Consider the following 24,162-nt stretch of genomic DNA (forward strand, 5'->3'; position numbering starts at 1 on the left):
TCAAAATAACCACAAGGCTGGAAATACAGGGGAGTTGTCAATATAGCAACGTAGTCGGTAGCTACAATGCTGTCATGATTGGAAATTACACAATTATTTGTACCAGTACCAGGATCAATTTAATTATTTACAAATGTGGTTATGTCTGCAAAGATCCCACTAAAAGCTTAAAGAGGTCGAACATGGAGTACAGTGGATAAGTTAGAATGCATACTCTGGACGAACTAGTAGAAATCCGAGTCAATTTTTTTTACAAAGCATATTTTGTTTGTTACTTAAAGGAAATCATTCTTTGTTTTCAGTCGGTCACAATATGTACAATGAAAGTTTTAATATGGTCTCAGTTCGATTTTTTTTCATTCACTCAGTGATATCGGGAATGCTAACTGGTCGCTCGTTATTCACTGTTTAGAGTTCAATTGAATGACTCATTCGAAGTTGCTGTAACGTTTACTATGGGATCCGAAGAGTTATGAACACCCATCTCATCCATAATCAACTCAAATTTCTCTTCCTGCTCGGCCTCCCTGGAATATTCTTGGACTATACTGTCCAAGCGCTGGAACAGATCTTTCTTGGTCGCCTGTAATCTTCTCAGTTGACACTTAGTGACATCCTTTCCGAAACGCACTTTCTTTCCCTTCTTATTAAGATGGCAGCGATTTTCATTCCTTGCACGCTTCCGATATACAATAACATTACTGACTTGATCAAAGAAGGTCTTTTTTCTCGAGTTGTTTTGCTTCACATTTCCTGATGCTTCGATCTTTTGTTCCCTGGGGACTTTAATTTGTTGGCTGATTACATCAAACTTAATTGCTCTACTGTTCCTGGATTTAACTTCGGGAGTTCCATCTTCTGCTTTCCTTGACCGGGCTAACGTTTCCTCGAGTTTTCGTCGGCGTAAACAATCGCTTATCTTATCATAAAATTGATGCCGTTGGTTTGTTTTCTTCCAGCTGCATTCGTCCACGCCAGCGTCGTAAAGTGGGCTTTCCTTTGCAGTGTTCTTTGCTCCTGCAAGTGCGTCGTTCAGTATGACGATGAAGAAGTTCATTGCTATAATAGTAGTAGTCAGCAGAATCATGGCTGCGAAAATTCTTCCGAACATTTTGTTGGTGAGCTCTAACTGATTGACTGGCCTTGCTTTCACTCGACCCAGAGTCAACTCTATTTGGAAAAAACTAGCTTTTAGAAACGATGAATAACGCTCAAATCCCGCTCCAAAAATCAGAATACCAAAGTGCAAGAAGGCAATGAAAAGAATTAAGAAAATAACACTGAAAGATGCGAGATGTCTCGCACTGTTCTTCAATGTTATGGAAAACACAGCAACGTGTTTATTGAATCTTATCAGGCGCAAGAGTTTCACAGAGATCACAAACACCAACAAACCAAGAACGACATTATCTACCTCGCGCCAAACCAGAGCTTCTTGGAAACTCACATGACCATACACGTTTTCTTGTAATTTTCTGATGACCGAAGACACTTTTTCCGATTGTACCACATACATAATAATAGCTAGCACGGAGAAAAACAACTGCCACAGTTCTACCCAGTTCCAGAAGGATTTAAAATACCGGAAACCCCGTTTGTAGAGCTTGTAACTCTCTCGTCCAAGGTACCACAGCACGAAGATGATAAATAAAAGAACACAGATCACATGCAACTCTTTGGCGGCGGTCTGAGTGGAGGGAAAAGAGAGAACATCAATTCTCTTGAACGTTGCTGTGTGTCCTGACGCCCCAACTTCGTAGAAATACGTTGCAATAGCTAAAACATTTACTGACGGGTTGAAGGCTGAGAATTCCACAATAACAGCTTTGGTTTGTCTGTCCAGCCAGTCATTAGTTTTTAAATTCTTAATAATGCTAAAACCTGTTGCGTTCTCGTATCCTAAGTCAGCCACGAATCCTCCCCCAGGGTAAAATGAGAATTGTCCCCACTTGGGCACAGTTTCACTCTCCCCCGCATTCTGGTATCGCCAGGGCTTCGGGCAAAGTCGAAGTAGCTCCTCGTGACTCGAAGAGTTGTTGGTGGGCTTCCAGGCTGGTTTACTATAGGGGGTTCTATCTTCATTTTCTAGCCCGTATCCGTCGTAGCACACCGGAAATATTCTCGTCATATAATCAACTTTACAGGATGCTGAAATGTTTACAAAACCATTATTAGAAAATAGCTGTTCATGCCTTAAAGAAGGCCCTGTTCTACTGCAAAGCGGTTAATCAGAACATACTAGCTAATGCTACAATCAGAATTAACCTACTTTGAGAAATTTGCAAGTAGATATAACTCATAGACTGCTTTTCTCACACTTCAAGGGTCCAACATCATGTTGAAGGAACAAGTATATTTGCTTTTGGACATTTTTAGTTAAAGCAATAGTAAACGCGACAAACCGAATTCAATAGTAGTTCTATTGTGAAGTATATATGAAATAATTCATATTTGAACTGCGGTAGTAGATGAAAGTGAAGTATGATCATCGCAGTAAATTTTCCAATTTAAGCAACTGGAAAGAAGAAGCCTGAAAAGAATCAGGGCTTCAACGGGATTCGAACCCGTGACCTCCGCGATACCGGTGCGATGCTCTACCAACTGAGCTATGAAGCCACACATTGGGAGCGAGGTCAATTAATTGAGTTCATATCTTCCCGTGAGTGAAATGATGTGAAGTATATATGAAATAATTCATATTTGAACTGCGGTAGTAGATGAAAGCGAAGTATGATCATCGCAGTAAATTTTCCAATTTAAGCAAGCATTTCACTCACGGGAAGATATGAACTCAATTAATTGACCTCGCTCCCAATGTGTGGCTTCATAGCTCAGTTGGTAGAGCATCGCACCGGTATCGCGGAGGTCACGGGTTCGAATCCCGTTGAAGCCCTGATTCTTTTCAGGCTTCTTCTTTCCAGTCGCTTAAATTGGAAAATTTACTGCGATGATCATACTTCACTTTCAGTAGTTCTATTATTAGATGTTTTGGCGTGTAGTATCGCTTTATATTTTTACTCGTTGTTTGTATTTTGACGAGCCCCTAGGGCTCGTGAAATACGACACAACTCGTAAAAATATACAGCGATACTACCCACTAAAACATCTAATAAGATATATTTATAATCCGTCAAGTATTTTCACTCGCGCGCGACTGGTCTAAACGCGTCACGCGACTGAATACTCGTCCCAGTAAAAACTGGGGAATATCCGAGTGATATTCCCCAATTTTCAAATCCGCGCGTGTTGCGAAAAATATTTGAAGTAAAATAAACACAATAGCTTTCATTTGGCCCGAAAATATTCTCCGATATTTGTCCGTGGACATCATCTATTCCTCAAAGCTCACAGTGTTCCTCCAGCTACATTTTCGGAGAACCGTTCGCTTCTCGGAAAAGATAATGTCCAAGGACAAATATCCGAGGGTATTTCCGCGCCAAATGGAGGCTATTATTTATCTGTCTTCAGCTCACAGTATAGTGACTGAAGTAGCTTAATCACTTTATTTTAAGTAATTTTGGCCACATGCAAAATTACCTTTAAATTGAAAGAAACCGGATACTAGTAGCTTATTAAAGTAGAGAAACACCAAAGAGATAATAATATACAGTAAAGGAACAAGGATGGTAAAAGATGTCAAAGATTAAAACGGATTACAAAGGACGCACTCAAAATATTTAGGCAAAACTTGTCAAGATGCACAAACCGAGACGTAACTCCTTTAAGACCGCCATGGATTAGCCATTATCTGAGCCTTGGTATGCACTTTCTTCCAGATACAATTAAAGTGGCGATTATTGCCATTGCAAAACATTGAGCTTTGAGACTAAAACTTACTCGGTTTAACTCTTAGTTGCCGTGCTCGAGCCATCCCAACAAGGATTGAGTGCTTGTCTCCAATGTACACTGTTTGATTCTCTTGTTGGCCATTGTACCATCTGCCCGCAAACACACCTGGGATTAAAGCGTCATTTAACCAGCTCCAGAGCTTCTCCTTATCGTTAACCTATCATAGAGAAAAGAGAAAGAGAAAATGGGCCGGTGAATACCGTAAATCCTCGAATTAATGTCCCCCCCCCCACCCCCCACCCCTCGAATAAGCGCCCCCTTCCAATAAGCGCCCCTCCAATCGGCCGAAATTTAAAATAAGCGCCCCACTCGAATAATCGCCCCCCTCCCCTCCCCCCCATTTTGTGGGCGAGTAATGGGACAACAAAGGATGTATAGTTTTCGTCATGTAGAGCTTAGATTTGTACATTGTTTCAGTTTGTGAACACGTTAAGTGAACACGTTAAACACGTTGAGTGCTAACGGTGCTGCGATTTAAACTTAAGGATCAGCTTTTTATGTCAATAAACAGCTTATGTTGTTGTTTACGCGCAGATGATGTATTAAAAAAAAATGATCATGCAGGCCACGACTTGGGAAAAATTGAATAAGCGCCCCCCCCCCCCCCCCGCCCTCGAATAAGCGCCGATTCGAGGATTTACGGTATACCAATGTTATTGAACTAACACGAGCTACATACTGGGGTAATATATCACTTGCTCCTTTCTTCCCCAAAGTTATGGACCGAGCCGAAATCGCTCTCATTCCGCATGCCTTGTGACGCCACGTTCTAAGCGCTAAAATAGGTTGGACTCATTCTCAGGGTGCGTTCGACTAACCTTATTACAGAATAAAAATATCACTATTAATTCCGCATTATTCCAAATAGCCAGTTACTTTTCAATGCTCAATCGAAAACCTCCCTAACAGCATAGAGCGGTTTCCAATTGAATACCGTAAAACCAAAACCAAAGTAATCACTTAAGGCAGTTACAAAGGACAGACCAGCGAACCAATCAATAATCGATGTAAATACATGAAGCTGACGCGACGCGAGGGAAACGTATGCGGGCGAGTCACGATTGGTTATGTTTGACAAAATGGCGCGAGTTTTTTTTAAACCAATCGTGTAGCATGATACGACAAAACCAATTTACTTTTCGACATTCAATTGAAAACCGCTCTAACTTAGTTGAGTTAATTGAAGAACATTTCGCTTTGGTTTTAAACATCATGCCTACTGTTCGTACTGCTCGTTTTGTAAAATATGTTGAACTGAACAGCTCAACAAATGAAAAACCAAACGAATCCACATGATTACTCAGTTTGGAGTTAAACCAGACTTGTTTCATTGTTGACAGTACTTACCTTTTCAAAGTTTGGTAACCCATCCCGGATGGACTTTGTCATGTGATATTGGTAACTATTCCGGTTGCCATAACACAAGACCATCACCAGGAAGATGAACAGGAAGTAAACGACAAGCTCGAAGAAAAGAAGCGACAAGTTCTTTTTCTTTAGCTGTTGTTTCCTCATGTCTTCCACTTCAGATAGCTTCATTTTCCACAGTCGCTGTTGTGAAGGGCTACTTTTAGCTGCTTCGTGGCTTTGGCGTCTTTCAGATCTACTCTTTTTCCACTTGAGAATGGCGGCGAGGAATATCGCTATGAATAACACTTTAGCAGGTTCTATAATTGTCACATCCTTCCCCAGTGATACAAGCACTGACGTTAGCCACTGCTCGCTGGTGCTCTTTCCCCAAATCAAGCTGTAGAACATGGTAAACGAAGCAGAAACAACACAAGAACTAAACAAGAAGAACCAGGCCAGGTAGGTGAGCCACTTCACTTTACGACAGCACAGAGTCTCACTTGCTCCTTTCTGAAAAAGGAATACTGTCACAATGTTTATGGGTGCAACGATAAGTGCACTTTTAAAAGTGATAATGATTTGGGCCCACGAGAATTTCAGGGGTCCTACTTGTAGCACTTGCTCAGATTTACCTTCCAACTTATAGAACATCGCGTTAGCAAACATGGCTGTAAGCAGCACTGATAGGCAACACGACGCTCGCTGTACTCTTGTAAAGCGGCTTCTCCTCGGCTTCGCTAGGACTGAAACCCAAAGATGGGTTTCAGTCAGACCTCTCCACCAACGCTTTAGCATCTCGTGTCTAAAAGTGCCTTCATTTGGCGCCCGTTCAATGATTCGCTCAATTCGACCGTCTTCTCGCTCCAGGGCAAGCCACTGGCTGCTGGTAAACGCCCAAGCGTGATTCACCTGTTCGTCAATAACAACGATTTCTTCTAGAAACCAGGAAGGGCTCTCACCAGAGTTGTCATGACCAATTCGCAATGCCTGAATCGCGCCAAGAGACTGGCTAAGATTAAGAACAAACACATCCGTGTTTCCACGAGTAAAGAGAAAATTATCCACGCCAGGCTCCCCTAAGTTGAGCTGAACAATTCCGCTGCTTCCTTCACTACCGTATATCTCCATGGCAACCTTAGCTGTTGTACCTGAATTTCTCCACACGCCCGTGGAAATGATTATCCGATAGATGTGTGAGCAGCCTGGTGTGGAGGGTAGATGCACTGGCAGACTAGTCTAGAAATCAAAGTGGATTTCATTTATTAATGTACTGTGAGATACTAGACCTGACGTTTTAACGGCTCAAGCTAAGATCTTGATAATAATGAGTAAACTGGAACCCCGTTAAAACGGTTACCAACGGGCCATGAAAATTTCACAGCATTAATAGGATCTGTTTTAAGTGACATCTTCGTGAAGGAAAATGTGTTTGATTTGTTAACGACACAGGTCAATAACATGTTACAGGCGTTTGAATAACCAAGAAAATCGCTCAATATTTTTTCTTTTGTTTAACTAAACAAAAAGAAAACAAATGCGTATTTGGTTGGTTGTAAGTTGGGATTTCAGAACGTAATCGTTAGCCGTATTAACAGGGGGACCGCATGGACGGGTTTTCCTATGAGAAAATGTACGGGCGTTTCGGCAGGACAAAGAAACAACACAGCCGTAATAACGAGGTGACTGTATTAACGAGGTGACCGTAAGGAGTTGTTCCGCTAACTTTAATTTGTTCAATCAACTGTAATTGCCCCTTGTTTTGTTTTTGTTTTTGATTTTTTCTTTTTTCTATATATCACTGGACTCTACAATTGTTTATGTACCAGCTCGATCATTTCAGCAGGCGCGTCAGAGAGTTTAAAAGTATTTGTAGAAGCTTAATCCCTTTTGAAGATATAGAGTTTGGAGCTTTGAACTTTCCTCGATTTTGCAAAGCCTAAAATTTTTTTTCTGTTTTTTTTTTTCAGTAGTGTTATGGCTGCATTCGTAGCTATCATCATGTCTTTTTCAATAAGTTTTTCGCATTCCACTTTATCTTAACGAGTTCTATCCGAATTTATTACATTTTGGGCCTTAACAGGGAAAAATTATTTAAATAATAACAAAAAAAACCCATACGATTGTTTGAAATTAAAAGTTCTATCACTGCAAAGTTTGAGCTGCATCGGATAAAAGACCGAAAAGTTTCTCCGAGGGTGCAGCTTCAAGCCCTCTGCTAGCCAGGTGTGCTTAAAATTTCAACACCTTTTTTAACAAGCTGCATTTGTATGAATTCCAAAATTGTTGAACTGAAATCATGGTTTTCAGGGTAGAACCCGGCAAGTTTGTAAAATGTTCAAAACAGCGGATTTTACAGTTGAACCCAGCATTAATTCTTATGAATCGATATGGTTAAACCTCTTGTAATAAGTCATGTTGTAACTTTAGTTTCATATATATGGCCATAAGGAAGACTACAGCCTTGACTGTAATTATGCACCCTACAGGGGCACCCAACGCATCGTTTCGGTAAATTATCTGTTCCGAAGGCCTTTAATCTTCTTTGATTTTCTCAACCCTTTGAATACCAAACTGAAGCCAAAAAATACCGTTTTTAACCATTTAGTCAGGTTTGTTTTTAGCGGCCATGACGCTAAATAAGCCTAAGTGTTGCTAAGAAAGCTTTTCTTTACTAAAAGGAGAGATTTTTCGAGGATTAGGCACAAAATTGAGCAAAATTTCAATTCGGGGCATGCGCATAAGCCAATTGTTTTTGTTTTTGTTTTTGTTTTTGTTTTTTTGCCATTAACCGTTCTCAGTTTTGTTTGTTGCTCCCTTTCCTTTCTGTTTTTCTCGGCCCTTTTTACACTGGCTACCTTTTGCGCTGTATGTTCTTTCTGGCTGCGTGAAAAGTTGGGTGTTAATTACGGGCGAAGCCTAGAAATGGACCTTGATCAATCATAGGCTTAGTGGACCATTTTACCACCGTTTTTGCACTAAAACTAATAACGTTGTTTTTCGATTTGCGACGTCGGAATGTCGTCGATATCCAAACCTGACCATTGTGCGGAAAGGCCAGCCTAGTGCTACTATCTGCTCATCAAGAATATCTGATGACATTTAGATTGATGACGTCACAAGTGGTACAAAGAGCACGACCATTAAGTGGCCGTATATGGCCACTTGGGCGTCAAAGGGTTAAGAGAATTGTCACCCCGAACTTTCCTGATATGAGAAATTTAATGACTGTTGTTTTCGGATTGTTAAAAATGTCATTTTGAGTACTGAAAAAAGGTCAGCTATCATTATCGGAAAGGCGATAAGACTTAAGGTTTTCGGGAAATGGACAAAAAAGCCCTAATAAATTCGAGAATACTCAAGTTCCCCTAGAATTACCGAACAGCGCAACCTTAATTTAACCTACAGAGCTTTAAAAGTACCCCAGATAGCCTAAAACAGCGTTTAAAAGCATTCGAGAGAAAACGGTCGTTGGGTGCCCCTGACCCTATTGAAATGAATTGTCTTCATCAATGCTTACATTTCTGGCGTCTTTTTTATCCGTTTTTCTGACGATAACCAGCACGACAATATAGCACAGGAGAACTACAGAGATCATCACAATAACTGCAACGTTTCCAGTTTCTTGGAGATCCTTGAACTCCACTGAGACCTTGTCAAAATCAATGGGATTCGGTTTAATCAAAAGAGATCCTCCAAATGAAGTCAGATGATTACAAGAACAATTAATAAATCCGTTGTATGTTGCTGATAAGACCTGGTAAAAAATAAACGGAAAAAGAAAACGAAATTAAATTAAATCATTTAAAATTCTCCACATTATCATTTGTAGTACGTAGGCTAGCAAAGGCTGATCACGTTGCTTGTAAAACGTCCTATCAAAATTATTTTTTTTCTCTGCCAGTCTGTTAAAAATTTCATTATAAAAAGAATTTCACCGCAGGCTTGAAATAATTATTTCATTTCGGATTGGTCACAGAAGGCAAATTTGTCGTAAACAAGCACTAGAGTGCTACAGCCTGCGTCAAATTACGAAAACTATTAAATGCCCTGGACTATTGCGGCGGATTACTCTTTCATATCAGAATTTCAGAAGCAGAGGCTTCTAAAGATCAAAAGATTGCAAAATTGAAAATGACAAACGAGACCTGACTGAAGAACGTTTATCCAACTCACCCGACAGCCCTCTGTTATCCACTTTTCCTTCTCCTCTGACCAGAAGACACAGCTCCCAAGGGCTACCCCCAGAGTATAGTTTTGATCCGATTTAGAATCGTATACTGGCACTACAGTTACATCTTCGTCCTGAGGGGGAGTGGGAGGGGGGTCCTTGACCTCGACACAAGAATGCTTTTGTCGTCTATTTCTGAAACATGATCTTTTCTTCCTCTTGTGAGAGTTTGTTCCACTTCTGTCATAGCCTTGCACTCCAAGAAAGTACTTCCCTGGTCGCTTGGCGAGAGTTTCTATTGGACTCGTTAGCTGGGAACATTCAGTTTTGCCATCCTTTCTGCCATGCGCACCTGGTGACCAAACACACTTTTCGCTCTTCGAGACAGTGGCATTGAGGTCATGCTCTTGGGTGGTTGGCCACTGACCATATCGCAGGTACACAAACAGATTTGTATTTGCCTCAGTAGGCGTGATTTCCAGCATTATCAGGGTATTTTCGTACTCAACATCAATTACGTGAAAACGCAGATTATCATTCTGGGTGAAATACTGCCCATTTTCGAAGGAGACCATCTGGTTTTGTAATGGTGCAACGATGATAACGTTGTTTGAGAGATTTGATACTTTGATCAGTTTGCGTGTTTCATCTTTTAAGTCCAGAGCTAAGACATCAGAGTTGACTCTTTGCTTAGTACTGTCCCAGGTGTAAGGATTGAATGGGATTGATAGCATCTGCAAAAAGGACAAAAACTTTCATCAACTGTCCGGCATTAATAACGTTAAGAGTGTGTCCGCGAGAAAACCAGGCAGAACCAGGCAGCAGGTGATACAGCTAAAATCACCGATTTCGCTCAAACTTGGCACAAATGTTGAGTTTATTGTTGCAAAAAAGTAGGTCAAAATATTTTATTCCCTTCAAGTTAGGAGGACCCCCTGCAAAAATGGCCGTTTGACACTATATATGCATATTTAACTAGCCATCTCTGGTTTAGTATTTCTACAACAAGAAAAACGATGTGAAAAGGAAATCCACTGGATCATGTGCTACAACTATGAGTCTAAGAGCACAGATATTCATTTCAACTGGTCAATTTGATTTCTCTCCATGGCTTCATCTTAAGTAAGGTACATATTTCGTAGTGTTGTGAATAGCCTTCAATTGATGTCAAATATCTGCAATGGGCAAAACCAGAAGCATATAACCTAGAATAGGTGATGTGCTTCTGGCAAAACCAAATACACATTATTCTTACCTTGATAGTGAGAGCAATCAATAAAGTTCTCAAAAAAGCCATAAAATGTTTGGGGACTTCAATATTTTTTCTGTGCTGGCGTACTGTTTACATAGAAGTTTACGATTTATGGCCATTTCATGAACATCCACTAAAACACAAAAGCCATTTCCCTGTCTTAACCTAACCCGAAATCAACAAGAAATATCAGTCTAAGCATTTTCCTATCGATTACGAGACACTTCTTTCAAATACTTTCGGAGCTATATCTTAAGGCATATAGGCGTATAGGCTGGAGGGGAGGGGGGGGGGTCCCCCTAGCTACGGAAATAACGTGATTTTTCGGGCAAAACGCTCATGATTCGGGCAACGACACTTAAGAAAAGAAAAACATTACAAAATAATGCTGTTGGCGTAATTTCCAAAACTCGTAAATAAAGGTTCGTACTTTTTATGTCTCTCTTTGTTATAAGACGCTCGACCGGGGGTCTGTAGGCCGTCAAGTGGTTTCTTAAAAGAGTTGCTAGCTAAAGTAGTACCGTGTAAAGTGTACCATTTCTATCTGCTGCTGATCTGAAGTATCGTTGCGCACCGAAGACGCTATGGTAATCAGTCGGGACAGCAGCGCGCCTTTACTTTTAGGTTTCAAGGCTTGTAAATTACTTTCTCTGACATTTGCCTTGCAAAAAAGGACTTGGACTGAAATGATTTGAGTAGCCTAGGGTTTCTGTTGGCTAGAAGTCGGTTAAATGTGTATCGTGGAAATCTACTATAAGGATATTATCTCCTTTCACAATTATCCATCAACAAAACAAGGACACGAATGAAAGCGAACGAAGACCAAGAGTTTTGTTTTTGTGGAAGCCCTGAAAAGAGCCGTTTGGAATGTCTTAACGATAGGGTGTTTTAATTTTTTTCTTGAATTTTTCTTTGGAGGTGTTTCTCCAGTACGTCCATGTTGCTTACCATCTTATTTACGTTGCTTCTGAACTCATGGAAGGCTTGCAGTGTAGGCTGCAAGTCTGCTGTGGCCAAAACAAGACTATCTCGAAGGACTTCTGGCAATGCCTCGTGCTGTTCTTTGGACGTCTCGAGTACATCGAGACGCTCGTCTTGAATACAGGATAGCTTCTGTAACGGTTGTCCAAACGGCCCATGTCTGTGTTACTGATCAGTTTTAGATTTACTAGATTGAGACTGTTGATAGAGTTCATTGAGTATGTAAGCTTTCAATATAACTATCTTTGTGAACGTTTTAGTTTTTCACACATTTTGAATGCGTTTGCATCCTGATTTCAACACTCCCGCATTCGGGCATTGCGTATTTTTTTCGGCCAAGAAGTATCGATTAAGCATTCTCGCAGTCCATTCGATTATTGAAACTTGTTTATTCGATGACTCGTATTTAAAACTAGCACAATCATAAAAGCACATGCGATATTATATTTTAAGTCTCGTGATCAACTGTCAATCATAAATGCCTTTTGAACTCTGTACAAACAAAATATAGACAAAACCCATGTGGGTTAATAAGTTTCACGGCAAGAAGGTCACCGCGCCCTTAAGCCCGATGGTGCCCGTACGCCCACAAGCAGACCACCCTATGTGTTCGTGGTTAATTGTTTACAGAAACGAAGAGAATCTATGAAGGTTATGAATAATGCTCTGAAAATTGAATATCTAAAGTACATCTCGGTCTGAATATGCCAATGAAGTTAAATGAAACGTTAATCGACTCATGTGTGGTGTTTTTTCGCCTTCCTGGGCCGTCTGAAGGGTCTTTTTACGAAATTACTTTTGGTCGGTTACCGGTAAGACAGGAGACCTCTCTTGTCTTCTTTTGTACGCCTGTGGATATGAATACCGCAGCAGAAGATTCAACTCACAAGTTCCCTCAACTTACGCTTTCAGGTGTAAAACAGAATGGAAACAAGAAATAACTACTTCATACAGGTAACTTAGACGCGATTTTGCCCTCTCTTTGATTCTTGGATTTTGATGCCCTTTCAAAATGTTCAGTCCATCTTCCGTTGACTTCGACGCACGTTTTAACAAAAAAATATCCATTACCATCCCGCTTTCATCGCCAGAGAAGTCCAGAGGTTGTCGAGAAAGCTACTCAAACGCCGTTCAAAATACAGGATGAGCCATCACTACTGCTGTAACATATAGATTTCTTTCAAACGCCACCACAAAACATGCCACCATCTTTGACGATATTATGCCGTAAAATTTGTGTTACCATACATGAACTACCTACTGAACCGCTTACTTTTCAATACCGGTAATGGCGTAATAGCGTCGGCTCAACGTCGTCAAAAATGGCGGAGTGGTGGAGTGGTCGTGTGCGGCGGGTTGTTTTGATACAGATCTCTCTGTTATAGCAGCAGTGGTCTGTGGATTTTGAGCGGTCCTTTGAGTAGCGATGCCGACAAGTTGCTAGCATCTGTGACCTTGAAAGCGGAATGGCGATGGATATTCTCTTTAAAACTCGCCGGGTCGAAGCAACCGTACATGTATTGATGACAATTTCGCCATCCAAGAATTAAAGAGAACCCAAAATCGCGTCTAAGTGACCTGCATGTAGAAGTTATTTCTTGTTTCATTCCATTTTACACCTGAAAACATAATTTGAGGGAGCTCGTGAGTTGAATCTTCTGCTGCAGTATTTACAGTATTTGTATATCGATATCGTTAGAATGCCTTAAGGTACATCTGTTGTAAAGTTACGAAATATTTGAAAGAAGTGTCCCAAGCGCTTCTTTTCGCCGAATTTTTACTCGTAATCGATGGGAAAATGCTTAGCTTGATATTTCTTGCTGATTTCGAGTTAGGTTAAGACAGAGAAACAGCTTTTGTGTTTTAGTGGATGTTCATGAAATGGCCATAAATCGTAAACTTCTATGTAAACAGTATGCCAGCACAGAAAAAAATATTTTACGGCTTTTTTGAGAACTTTATTGATTGCTCTCACTATTATGTGTATTTGGTTTTGCCCACGGCAGATATTTGGCGTCAATTAAAGGTTATTCACAACACTACGAAATATGTACCTTACTTAAGATGAAGCCACGGTTAGAAATCAAATTGACCAGTTGAAATGAATATCTGTGCTCTTAGACTGGAAGTTGTAGCACATGATCCAGTGGATGTCCTTTTCACATGGTTTTTCTTGTTGTAGAAATACTAAACCAAAGATGGCTAATTAAATATGCATATATTAGTGTCAAATGTCCATTTTTGCAGGGGGTCCCCCCAACTTGAAGGGAATAAAATGTTTTGACCTACTTTTTTTGCCACAATAATTCACTCACCAAACCCCACATTTGTGGCAGGTTTGAGCGAAATCGGTGATTTGAGCTGTATCACCTCCTGCCTGGTTATCTCATGGACACACTTTTAAAGGGTGTCCCATATGAGATATCGTGTTTACATACATACGTGCGTACGTACGTACGTTCGTGCATACATAAAAACATACATACATGGACTTAACTAACGCGTCGGAGATATTGAGCTGAAAATAGCTAATTGGGGACACTAACGCATAAAATATAAAATATAAAATACTAACTTGTGTTTAAAAATGCATGGGAAATAACATTTGTAGACCTAGCTGCCTGCCCTTTTTTAATTCTTTAGTTATTTCAAGTAGCCTGGTCCCTTACTCTATTGGTATATAACCTTGTAAAAACATTTTTGTCAGTCCGAGGGGAAACAAAGCTTGTTGTTTTCATGGAAATTAGGAAAGAGATCTAGAGCTTTCAATAAGGAGTCAAATCCGTCATTACAATACAAAAGAAATGTACCTGGATTTAAACACCAGATGCAAGGCCATGGTGCTATTCAAAAAACATTCTGCTTAGTGACTTTCTGAAATTCCATGAAGTACTAATAATAATAATTTGATAATAATTTAATAATAACTTATTACTGTGGATATTGTACGCTTTATTTCCGGTCACGAACGGAACAATAAGTTTCTCAGTGTTTCTTGAGATGTAGTCGAGGGAAACATCTCAAACCACACTTTTCAGAAATGTCAGGATTAAGTAAAGCTTCCCTCAGGACGGTCATCACCTGGTGCTTGATACAATATGCATACCTGAGTGTCCACAAAACGTGCTCCTTGTATTCCGCTGGACTCCAATGCTTTCTTTCCAGCCGGCAAAACAAATCTGGCATCTTTTTCTTCAATTATTAATCCTACAAGTTTATCCGGGCTATGGCGGCCTAAGGTCATGGTCAGTCCTGTCGTCTCAATCGATATCATTTCATCATCTGGAAATCTTAGGGCCAGCACTGCATCTCCAACTAAGCTGAGGATCTTCATGGATCTCATGACTAATTGTTTACCCTAAAAAACAAAACAAAACAAAACAAAACAAAACAAAACAAAAGAGTTGTTTTATAAATCAAACTCCAAAGTACTCACATGTGGTCAACCAATCACAAGAAAAGCAACAATTTACACAATGAATCAATCCAAGCAAAGCCAAAAAACTGAAGCAGATTCTGTCAAGCTTGGGAAAACATGTGACCAGCTGCAAAACATATAACGAGTGGAAATGTGAAGGTGAATTAATCAACATGACACGAGCGTGGGACAAAGAAAAATTCTGAATCCCAGACAGGAATAGAACCCATGACCTCCCGAACACCGGGCGGGCGCTCTATCCACTGGGCTACGAGAACTCATGGAGAGCAAGGTCATTTAACTGAGTTCATATATGATAGGTGTCCTGCATACTGCTAGGATCAACGCTATCGAATTCATCGTGAGTAGTGATAAGTTAATAAAGATGGTGAATTTTAAGCTCGGTAATGAAATGTGAAGGTGAATTAATCAACATGACACGAGCGTGGGACAAAGAAAAATTCTGAGTCCCCGATAGAGCGCCCGCCCGGTGTTCGGGAGGTCATGGGTTCGATTCCTGTCGGGGACTCAGAGTTTTTCTTTGTCCCACGCTCGTGTCATGTTGATTAATTCACCTTCACATTTCATTACCGAGCTTAAAATTCACCATCTTTATTAACTTATCAACGAGTGGAAAGGTGGTAAATGCTTGGCACTTACTTCAGAGCTAAGCAATGAAAAAACATGCGTTATAGCCAGTGCCAAGTGTGTAAAAATATGTGAGCCAGGTCATCTATGGGAAAACATGTAACCAGTGCCAATCATAGGAAAACATGTAAGGCGAGTCATGCGTGGGAAAACATGTAACCAGTGTCAAGTATAGGAAAACATGTAAGGCGAGGCATGCGTAAGAAAACATGTATCCAGTGTCAAGCATAGGAAAACATGTAAGCCGAGTCGTGTGGGAAAACACGTAACCAGTGTCACGCGTGGGAAAACATGAAAGCCGAGTCGTGTGGGAAAACATGTGACCAGCACCAAGCATAGGAAAACATGTAAGGCGAGTCATGTGTGAGAAAACATGTAACCAGTGTCAAGGTTGGGAAAAATTTAACCACTGTGCATGTAAGGACTGTTGGTGTAAGAATTTGTCACTTAATTATTACTGACAAATGCGAGTTAGGTAACTATGGTCGAAGTTATAGATCAAAGTGTGTCCTTGTGCATTTCAATGAAGTAACAATTGACAGCCGTTAACAATACAAGACGGCAAATATTAACCTTTTCTTGAAGATCAGAACCAACATCTCCTGATGCAATGACTGCTCCTGCCTTCAGCAAGCTGTTAAGACAGAAACCTAAGTTTTCTGCAGATAGGGTGACCAGCGGTATCATGACCACATCTTTTGCTTGAGTAGTGTTCCATAAGAATGATGCCATTGAATCAATAGCAGACAATGAGGATCCCTATCAAAAGTGTAATCAGCAACAGAATAAGTTGTTATCTGCTTGGCTAAATCTGAGTCTACAATAGCTTTTCACAGCCTGTTGCGATTAACAATGGCTACACATGCTTTTCACAGCCTGTTGTAACTAACAATGGCTACACATGCCTGATTTGATATCGGAGTATGATTCACTCTTAACAGACGTCCCAAACTCGCAATTCGAGACATTGATCAAAACTTAATGATTATGTAAGCGCATCAAGTGGGACGTGACGACCCAAATCGTAGTTGTCATCAGGGCCATTGCTAAGAAACTTTGAATGTATAGTTGAAATGATGGGATAGCGTTTATGGGATAATGTTTTAGAGCTTATGCCACTGTTTAACTGGATAGTTAAACGCCAGAAACAACCCAGCTGGTGCATTTAACAGTCAAAGTAAATGTTTCTTGGAATTAATGGACATTCATGGATGGCAATGATAAAACATCTATAAATATTATTATTTAGTTAGAACAGAGGGAAATAAGCTTGATCGTAAAGCATTGTGTGATCATGCAATATTCCTCAAGGTGAGATATTGGAGATTGAAATATTTAGAGAAACCAGGAAAGGGTAATCTCCTTTTCTGTTCATTTCCCCTTACCACAACCCGGCATCCTCCTGCTATACCCTCCCTCAACATTTATTTTGCTCACCAGTGACGGGTCAGACACTGTTTCTGTATCATGAATAGCAGACCCTATAATGGAGGAGCTTTGCAAAATGTCTGGAAGACTTTTCACTTGCAGTGAGACAATCTTTTCAATGATGAAGTCTTGAATCTGCAATATATAGAAATTGTAGGGAGAACATTGCCAGATGAGTTGCTGTACGGACATTTTTTCAGCACTTTCCAGAAACAAATAATTGTTCAGCATTTGACTTAAAGCATATTTCCTGATATGTTAATAATAATAATAATAATTCTATGGTATTTAGGTTTTAATAGTTCATCTTTTTATTCTGTAAATATTTATACGAGGGCCACTGATTGTTTTTTCAGTTACTACTGTTCGGTGCTACCCTTGATATATAAAGTCGATTATTAAAATATAATTGGCTATTATTATATAGATAATCACGTGCAAATTAATTTGATTTGCTAATTTAAGCATGTGAAGACCACTGTGTAGGTATAGCCTGCGTGCAAACTTCTACTATAATTTCTCTTCACGCAGAAAAATTAATGTCTAAGAAGCGCCATCGCTAATTGAGTTTCAGTATTCGGCTAATTCCCCAAAATTCAAGGACCATACGCTAATTGGTTGCTTGACAATTAGCCTCGTTAAAAGTTGACTGTGATTGGCTATCTGTGTTTTAACAGAGATACTCGACATTATTTATGTGGCGTTTAATATGTGGTTTGATGTTTGGTATGTTTCTTATTGACTTGACACGTCCAGATGAGTGCTGATTTTTTTACGACACCTGGTAGCAGAATGACAGAATACTGTTGACAATGATGGGTAATAGGAATCTATCCATTTCACTAAAATACTCATTTAGTCACAGCGATCATTCTTGCTAAAGAATGACAAAGAGATAACACAAGAACAACGAACTGGTCCGATAAACTAGTGCCAGGCCCCTATTGGGAAATCATGTACGGTGGCCAGTCCCTTATTTGTAGCATTCTGCTCTAGAGAGTTACATGTATAGATCACCGGAGGGAAACCGCCTAGCAAAATATAATTATGCCAAATTACACAACAGAGGTGCAAAATTGGACACCGTGCAGACCTAGCTATGAGCTATAAACGTTTGTTGTCACTGTAGTCAAACGGATTCGACACGGATACTTGCACTTCATTAAAACTCCTTTTAATAACACAACATACCACACCCATATAAAAACTGAGGTTATGTTAGTTGCGTCAAGACAGCAGATATCAACATTCCCTGAAATTCCTTCTTTCAGAATGAGTGTAAATGACCATCCAGTGAAGCAGGTGTCATTTACGAAACCTCTCGGTGTGCACATCGACCAAAATATGAACTGGGAATGTCATATACAGAACATTTTCGAAAAGATTGCTTCTGCATTGGGCGCAATTAAGCGAATACAACATATTATAACTTTTAATTTGTTCAACCATATTTTAATTACTGTAGCGTTGTCTGGGGCAACTATGGCAGTGGTCTCTCTGAAAAGTTTCAGAAGCTCCAAAATTGTGCAGCCCGTATTTTAATGTGTGCCAATTGCGACTTTGATATCGATGAATTTTTCCGGGCACTAGGTTGGCGTAAACTCAAATATCAAAGATTTGAATCAGCTGCTGTTATGAGGTACAAATCTTTACATGGGATGACCCCTGAGTATCAGCTGAGTTCTAGATTTGTGTTTCAAAACGACATAACATCGAATCGATTAAGGAATACTGAAAAAAATTGGCTCTTCTGCAGCCCCGCACCAATTATTTGAAGAAGAGCTTCTCTTGCAGTGAAGCCATAGCCAGGTTGTGGAACAGCCTATAATCCAGTGACCTTCGTGCAACAACATGTTTACATGATTCTAAACGTAACATACGTCACCAGAGTTTTGAATGACTTTTAACACGGCATACTTGTAAAGCAGCTCTTAGTATGTAGTTTAAGTTAGTTTAATTAGGGATAATTAGTTTATCTTTTACCATTTTATAATCTTTGCTGAAGGATTAACTGTGTATAAATTAAGCTATCATTACCATTACCAATTTACCCTAGCCTTCAGAAACAAGAATGGAGCTAAATAGCTTGGAAGCCAACAGTGAAAAGACAACGGCAAATGTCAGAAAACGTGCCTGGCTTCACAGACCTCACTTTTCTCTTGTGAAAGAAGACGTCTCCACGCAGGCTATGTTTTGAACAAATCACATAGTTTTGATTTCCTCATGTTTGAACACGATGAACTGAGATTACTTTGTTTAAGGAACTCAAACGTTCATAACCACATTTAATTACTGTAACAGTGCTAACATGGTCATTAATGTAGAGCAAACTAAGGAGAGGATCAAAAAACAATCAACCAATCAAGTTGTGAAATACCTGTACTAGTTGCAACTTATAACACTTGTACAAGTTGTGTGAATCTGATTTAAATGTACAGAAACAGAATTCAACTCATAATTAAATTTATACTCCTCTGATGATATGTAGACTACTAGTTGTTCCTCTTTCACTAAGTAGTCCATCAAGCGAGACTGTGAATAGACTGCAAGGAAAAAATGGCCTCGTAAAATCCTTGGGTTGAGAAGCGCTTCTTGCCCCCAGGATTTCATGCACCCATTTTTTCTCACGGTTCTCATTCCCGTCACACTCGACGGACAAGCAAGACTAATTAGAGAGGGACTACTCATAGCCTAGATGAAATGATAACTTTTGAACTATGGTGCAGAAAAAACTGCATGTAGTTAAATAAATAGCAATTTAATGAAAGCTAGTTCATTACCTCGGATATTTTTGTTGAATCTGTTGTAGTATCTTCTAAAAGTGCTTGAAGGACTGCATTTGCTATCACTTCTGCCTTGCTGAGATCCCCATCTTTGATTGCATTATTAAACTCGCTGTCATTTGCTGTTATACGTTTGCCGATTTGATCTGGTCTCAAGAGCTCTGGAAATGGTTCAACCTACAGGAATATTCATGTGCAATATGTTACAACATACCAGTACTGGTTGTTAAAAGTGACAACCTGTCATTTAATATGCATGTTATGTGATGCAATAGTTAATATAATCAAGGATATGCTGTACCTGCACAGAGAAATCAACTCTTGGAGCAGACACGCCATTTTTATCAGTCACTGTGACATTGACCTTCACAGCATAATTCCAAGACAGCTTTCCAGATGGCAGCCACGAGTTAACACTACTACTAGAGCCATAGTACAACAGCCCATGTAGACCATTTTGTAGTTGATATTGAAACAAATAAGACAGGGGGGTGCTGTCACTTTCCCAGTCACTACAGCTCAGGTTAAAAACAGTCTCCAGTGAGGTGCCATTTGATGGAGTGATGGAACATGTTCCCCTTTTAGGTGGTGATGAAGTGGAGATGTTGTGAGCACTCATTCCTTGTTGACCGTGGAGGGAGATTGCTTTACTATGTGTGATATCTAAAATGCATATCATATATAAAAATGTCAGTAAAAACACGGAAAAAATGCACAGAATTGTAGTCATATTATATAGTTTAAATTCTGCATGCACTGTGATTAGCCAAAATAAATGAACTCATTGACTGAGTGGAATAGCCAGGCTTGGACTTGCATTGAGGGACGGGAATATATTAGAATAGCCTAGGACCAAATATTTTCCCGTCAGGTTCTGTGTGGCAGTAGGAGAAATGAAACGTCCATACTCTTAGTGAAATATTACAACAAAGTTCAATCCTTACCTTGACTTACACTGCTTTCAAGTAATGACAAGCGTGATTCAGTAGCTCGTGATGCATTTATACTCGGTGTATTTATTGCACTTGTTGCTGAGATCCTCTGTGTCAATGTTGCTGGCAGCACATTGAATGGTGTTTTCTGAGAGGCTGAAAAGGGTGATGAAATGGCTGAGGGCGTTGATATTAAAGCATGACTTGACGAGCCTGCGAAATTATGATCAGAGCATTTCAAAAAATATAAAATGTTTTAATTACAATTATGATGTTGACCTGTTAGATCGCCTTATAATGATAGTCATCATGCCCATCACAAAAGACAATGCAGAGTGAATGTTTTAGTTACTAATAATGCTTATAGTTACATTATTTTAATTGCATTATATTTTAGGTATTACCGTGTACTAATATATGGAAATACTGAAATAAATTGTTGTTGGTGGTGCTGCTATCTGGGAGAGCCCCTGGGAAAATATGTCAATGCCTATATAGAGTTGATTCATTAGACTTCAGTGGTCGGGGACTTTAATGAGTCTGTCTAGATGTCAGCTAGTGCCGATGCCCGTATTAAGGAAGATCCATCTAAGCCAACTACTCCGGGTTCTCTTTAACTTTTAGCTTTCTTATTTTTTTCACGACTCAGTAATGCAAACAAGGTTCAAGAGGAGTGTACAAGCTAGGAGTAAATCTTCAGTTCTTCACTCAGTGTGGTGTCTTATCGCATAATGTTTGATAGGTAAAAGCGTTATAAATGAAACCACGCCAAAAAAGCGAAAACATTGTAGTCATCTTATACTTTAAATTCTGCATGCGGTCTGATTTGCGAAAATGTATGAACTCATTGACTGAGTGGAAGACTTGAGGAACGTAAATATATTAGAATGGCCGAGGGGCAAATATTTTTCCCGTCAGGTTCAGTGTGAGGCATTGTAAGGAGAAATGAAACGTTCATAATCTTAGTTAAATTTTACAGCAAAGTTCAATCCTTACCTCTACTCACACTGCTTTCAAGTACTGACGAGTGTGATTCAGTAGCTCGTGACGCATTTATTCTCGGTGTATTCATTGCACTTGTTGCTGACATCTTCTTTGTTAATGTTGCTGGCAGCACATTGAATGGTGCTGTCTGAGAGGCTGAAAAGGATGATGAAATGGCTGAGGGTGCTGATATTAAAGGATGACTTGAAGAGCCTGCAAAATCAAGATCAGAACATTTCAAAAAATATACAATATTTTAATTACAATTATGATGATGTTCTTAGTTCGCCTTATCACGATAGTCGTTGCGCATACCCATCACAAAAGAAAATGCAGAATAAATGTTTTAGTTACTAATGACGCTTATGTCTATCTTGCATTCCCCTTCACTGCTATCTGGGAGAACCCCTGGGAAAATATGTCAATGTCTATATAGAGTTGACTCATTAGACTTTGGTCGGGGACTCTGCTGAGTCTGTCTTGATCTCAGTCAGTTACTACGAATTATCTGGGAGTTTTCCGGATACAGGCTAAATCTCCTACAAGTCTTATAATCTCTAGGATATGAAGAAACGGCGCAAAACTACAATTTCCACACTCATTTTGGTTAATGTTTCCTTATTTTTCGCAATTGTCATGTTATGGGAATTTTTATTTGGATATTTGACGCATTTTAGTGGTTAAAGCGGAGTTTACTTTCTGAACCACGTTGTTTTTAGGATCTAGAAGATAAAGCTGGTGATCTCAAGGATTTTAACTTTTTTTAGGTTGGCATCTCTTAAGGGCCTGGTTTGGCATCGAAACTCTGGCTGGCGACCCAATATTGAAGAAAAACGGGAGGGTTTTCCTAGGGGGTTGGATGTGGCTACGCGTGGCTATATTGGTGGGATTGCTCCGGTATATTTGATATCTAAAACGCGTACTACCGTTAGAGGTTAGATATATACAAAACCATGCCAAAACTGTCATAGTTATGTCACAGTTGGATTTTGCACTGCTCTGATTCAGTAAAACATTGACTGAGTGGAAGGGCGAGGCTAGAAAATGTTTGGTATATTATCATTCTAGTTTAATGGGTACAGAACATTGCTCTTCAAATCCTGAATCGTGTGAAGAACTGGAATGGATCTTCACAAAAATTTAGTTACCTTTTGGCATCAGATCGTGAACCGGTTTTATGGTCTGCTGTTTTACCATTAGGTTGTCACCACAAGGCCGGGGTAACTAGCTTACAGGTCCCGAAAAACGAGAAAAAACGAGTACCACTAACGTTAAAAAAATTACCAGATAGGATCAGAAAGCAGCGAGAACCATTTTCCCAAATACAGAATTCTCTCTTGTTGTGGCTCAATAACAAATAAATTTATCTCTTACTTGGGGAAGTGTAACTCAGTTGCGTGTAAGTTGCTGAAAATCCGTCGTACTGCTTGGACTGCGTGTCATCAGAGACAAATAGCACTTTCAGGATCTCAAGAATTGAGTAATATGTTATAGTCTCACCAGGTGCACCACATATTTTGTTATTTGAATCGGGATCAGCCCATAAGTCATTTTGAATTTGCAGATAATCACACGTGCACCCGTTCTGTAGACCGCATTGCTGGATTTTTAGGCCCATGTCAATTTCTAGCTTGACACGGTTTCCCTGGCGTGCTGTTATCTGCCAGCTGCAGTTCAGGTTATCTGGATACTTTCTGGGGTAAAAAGGACTGGTAATAACACCTGATGTCTCAGTAAGGGTGATGTTTCTAGGACACACTGAAAGAAGAAAACCAAAAAGGAAAACCGTTTCAGGTAACTTCAATACATACAGTGCGCAACGCACACATTAAGTAATCTTAGGAATAGGCTGAAAGTTAATTTCACTGCATGTTTAAAAAGCTCTTTAGGGAGGTTTTCTATTTAGATGTTTTTTTCATTTTGAAATAATTTAATTCATAGCATGGTGAATATACGACTATGTTCAAGTGAATATATAAAAGATCATATATTGATCTATACGACTGAATATACGACTATATTCAAGTGAATATATAAAAGATCATATCTGAACTGCGGAGAAAGATATGAAGATATGATTGATTATCGCAGTTATACAAACAACTTAAGCAGTTGTGAAATTAAGGCTTTAATCTCACAACTGCTTTAAAAAGTTGTGAGTATAACTACAATGATCAATCATATCTTCATAAGACTATATTGTTCCCCATTTTCTTTCTTTTGTCATAAGAAGATGACTTACATAGTAGTCCATCTATGGCTTCATAGGATGCATTAAATCCTGGGTAACCATTGGCAACAGATCGCAGCCTCACTCGGATGGTATTTCCGACAGAGTACACTGGAGCAGGAAGTTCTCGTCCACATAT

General features: G+C 39.6%; 1 protein-coding gene across 1 annotated transcript; it reads right to left on the reverse strand.

Annotated features, from left to right (window-relative positions):
* Nucleotides 1–23,293, reverse strand: LOC145488541 (polycystin-1-like protein 2). The gene is made up of 11 exons (XM_081467427.1): nucleotides 23,168–23,293; nucleotides 20,179–22,006; nucleotides 19,875–20,054; nucleotides 17,104–17,229; nucleotides 16,240–16,425; nucleotides 14,707–14,958; nucleotides 9,373–10,101; nucleotides 8,717–8,953; nucleotides 5,197–6,435; nucleotides 3,838–4,006; nucleotides 1–2,148 (listed from the first exon to the last, which is right to left on the reverse strand). Exons 2-11 carry the CDS (start codon nucleotides 20,605–20,607, stop codon nucleotides 416–418), a joined length of 5,280 nt encoding a protein of 1,759 aa, XP_081323553.1. The 5' UTR covers nucleotides 20,608–22,006; nucleotides 23,168–23,293; the 3' UTR covers nucleotides 1–415.
* Nucleotides 23,294–24,162: the final 869 nt, after the last annotated feature.

The sequence above is a fragment of the Orbicella franksi genome, chromosome 5, assembly GCF_964199315.1.
Source record: "Orbicella franksi chromosome 5, jaOrbFran1.1, whole genome shotgun sequence".
In the NCBI taxonomy this organism is placed as follows: Eukaryota; Metazoa; Cnidaria; class Anthozoa; order Scleractinia; family Merulinidae; genus Orbicella; species Orbicella franksi.

What these genes read in the sequence shown, in the direction of transcription:
- LOC145488541 (XM_081467427.1), bottom strand. Translation starts at nt 20,607, where the DNA reads ATGACTACAATTCTGTGCATTTTTTCCGTGTTTTTACTGACATTTTTA. An exon ending in GGATAACAGAGGGCTGTCGG is followed by an intron (nt 8,954 to 9,372) that starts GTGAGTTGGATA and finishes ATTTTTTACCAG; the next exon opens with GTCTTATCAGCAACATACAA. An exon ending in GCAACTAAGAGTTAAACCGA is followed by an intron (nt 2,149 to 3,837) that starts GTAAGTTTTAGT and finishes TAAACATTTCAG; the next exon opens with CATCCTGTAAAGTTGATTAT.